The sequence below is a fragment of the Lolium perenne genome, chromosome 5, assembly GCF_019359855.2.
Source record: "Lolium perenne isolate Kyuss_39 chromosome 5, Kyuss_2.0, whole genome shotgun sequence".
In the NCBI taxonomy this organism is placed as follows: Eukaryota; Viridiplantae; Streptophyta; class Magnoliopsida; order Poales; family Poaceae; genus Lolium; species Lolium perenne.
In genome coordinates, this window is record NC_067248.2 from 59,992,579 (window position 1) to 59,995,271 (window position 2,693).

The 2,693-nt window shown below is 55.4% G+C and overlaps 1 protein-coding gene across 1 annotated transcript; it reads left to right on the top strand.

Moving 5' to 3' along the window:
* The first annotated feature begins 909 nt into the window (after positions 1-909).
* Positions 910-1,542, top strand: LOC139831255 (uncharacterized). Its single transcript, XM_071820584.1, has 2 exons — positions 910-1,247; positions 1,335-1,542. The coding sequence occupies exons 1-2, from the start codon at positions 936-938 to the stop codon at positions 1,461-1,463; spliced, it is 441 nt and encodes a 146-aa protein (XP_071676685.1). The 5' UTR covers positions 910-935; the 3' UTR covers positions 1,464-1,542.
* Positions 1,543-2,693: the final 1,151 nt, after the last annotated feature.

Genomic DNA, 2,693 nt, shown 5'->3' on the forward strand with positions numbered 1-2,693 from the left:
ATTGGCATTTGTACTAATGTGTGATTTATTTGCAGCAACTGGACATGGGAGGTCAAGCCAGCCCGCGTGCCTAATAGCTTGCTTGGGGCTCTGATTAAGAAGTTCTGGCCGGGCAGATACACTCCCCTTAGCACGGTCCCTGATGGCGAGACGAAGCTAGCCACTACTTGGGCGGACTATGAGGATGCCCTTGCCGTAGGCTTCGCGACAGATGCTGAGGCTGTGACCACCAAGTTCTGGGTAAGACATATACTTCTCGAGCACCGTTCATTGTTGATGTCCCTAATGTGCTAACTCATGACTTTCACAACTGATTTATGCATGATTGAAGTGCTTCTACCGTGTGGACCCGGAGCATGATGCGCGGGCGCGTCTCACTTTGCGTGGCGCTTGCGAGAGGTTGACACCGCATCAGTGGTACAACCAAAAGGTCACCTCCGCTAGTGCCTTCTGGGCTAACAAGGGTAAGAGGGTCAGGAAGGAGTACTTTGTGGGTAACCAGGCTACGGAGGAATGGGCAATGACCATTGATGAGTACATGTCGGTGAGTAAAATGTCAATGAGATTCTACATTGCTGCTAAGTTTTCATTGGATTATCTTGAGTTGAGTATTGCGTTTTCAGGTTTGTCCCGAGTGGGCCGAGCAGCATAGGGAGGCATGGGAGGAGCTGATTAGGGCGAGGTGGCTCAGGGAGGACGAGGAGTTTGCAGCCGTGTCGAGGCGGAACATGGAGAACCGAGGCACCGGTGGCACACACTGCGCGGGAAGCCGCGACTACACCCGCTACAAGGGGAAAAAGGTATGTATATACATGGAACGACCTTCTTTCATTTCCCGTCATGTTACATTTGTGGTATGCATATCTTTTCTTTTCGCGATGCAGGTGGCCGAGGCAGCACCTGGGGTGGTGCTTCATGATGCCCAGATATATGACATGATGCGGACGAAGCAGGAGCCCAATCCCGCATTTCCTCAGCCCCAGTACTACGGCAATGCCAAGGCCGCCAAGGAGGACTACTGCGACATGGTCAAGTCTCGTCACCCCGAGGTGGATGACCCCTTGAGCATTCCGATCGACGAGGAGTCGTTGGTCCTGTCGGGGCGCGGGCGTAGGCATGGCCGTTACCCCTTTCTGAATAAGGCGGTCAAGCCTACCCCAGCCACGAGCTACACGCGTCTCAAGCATACCCTCACCGCCGACAGCCCCCAGCCTCGTCCACGGCCTGCTCGTCCACCCGCCTACGATGTAAGTTTTCCTCATTTTCATCCTCTTTCCGGTTTTCCTTCCTACATGGCTAAGTGTTGACGAGATTCATTGTTTCTGAAATTGTAGCCTGAGTTCGAGGCGGCCTTCGAAGCCTGTAATGAAGCGTATCAGCAGGCCGCTGCGCAGTGGAATAGGCAGAATACGGCCTACATGGCGTATATAGGAGTAAGTCTGAATCTTTCTTCTCGCAAGTAGATGACAAGTCTCAGTTTGATGCTTTATTTCTGCAAAGCCTAACTTGTAACCTATCTTGCAGGAAATGATGATCTCTATGTCTACTGGTACACCGCCACCGACTCGAGTTACCGTGGCGGGGGACATGCCTATCATGCCATCGAGGGCAGCTTTCGCTGCGACTTACTACAGATCCACACCGGAGGTAAGTTCTTTGCCAAACCGGTAGTTACCACTTTCCTTTGCCTCGCAAGTTGCTAACATGTAGGGAACACGTACGGAACGGGATGGTCCGGGAACCAGGCCTCGCCGGGTGGGCGCGAGGTCACACCGGTTCATGAAGGTGGTCGGTCTCCTGGGCGTTCTGCTGGTGCCTCTCCGTCGACTACTCCTGGGACTACTCCCGGTGCCTCTCCGTCGACTTCTCCTGGGCGTACTTCCGGTCCTTCTCCAGGTGGTTCTTCTGCAGCTTCTACCGGAGCGCAACCCCGGGCTGCTCGTTTCGCGAACGATGTGGGCGGATACACCCCGCCCGGGTCCTTCCTCCGCTAGTCAGCTTAGAACTAGGGTTTGCTTGCTACTACTATGTATTTGGATGACATGGCACTCTCCGCTCTCCGCTTGTATGCTATTATGTGCACCATGTATGGTATTATGTGGATTATATTATATTTATGTGAATTATGGCGAATTTGGTCCATTTTGGATGAATTTGGATGAATTGGACCTGCTGAACTGCTGAACTGTGAACTGTGAACTGCTGAACTGTGAACTGTGAACTGCTGAAACGAAAAAAAAAATTATGGCCATGTCTACGCCGAGGGTAATGCCGTCGGCATAGACCCTGACATGACCATATGGTCAGGTCTATGCCGAGGGCATTGCCGTCGGCGTAGACGCTGGCCTGGCGCTCCTCCGCTTGCCACGTGCAAGCCTATGCCGAGGGGGAAGCCCTCGGCGTATGGCTGTTGCTGGCGCCCCGGGGAAGCTGTGGCCACGTGCCACGTGGCCGTCTACGCCGATGGGGCCGGCCGTCGGCGTCTTGCATGGTTCCGTTAACGGCGACGGCGCGCTGGCACGCTCTGCCGAGGGCGTGGACACCGAGGGCCGCACGTGGCCGTCGGCGTAGGAGGCGTACGCCGACGGCCAGCCCTACGCCGACGGCGCAGCTACCTATGCCGAGGGAGGTACACGCCGAGGGAGTACGCCGAGGGCTGTCGTCGGCGTAGCCTACGCCGAGGGCCAGGCGTG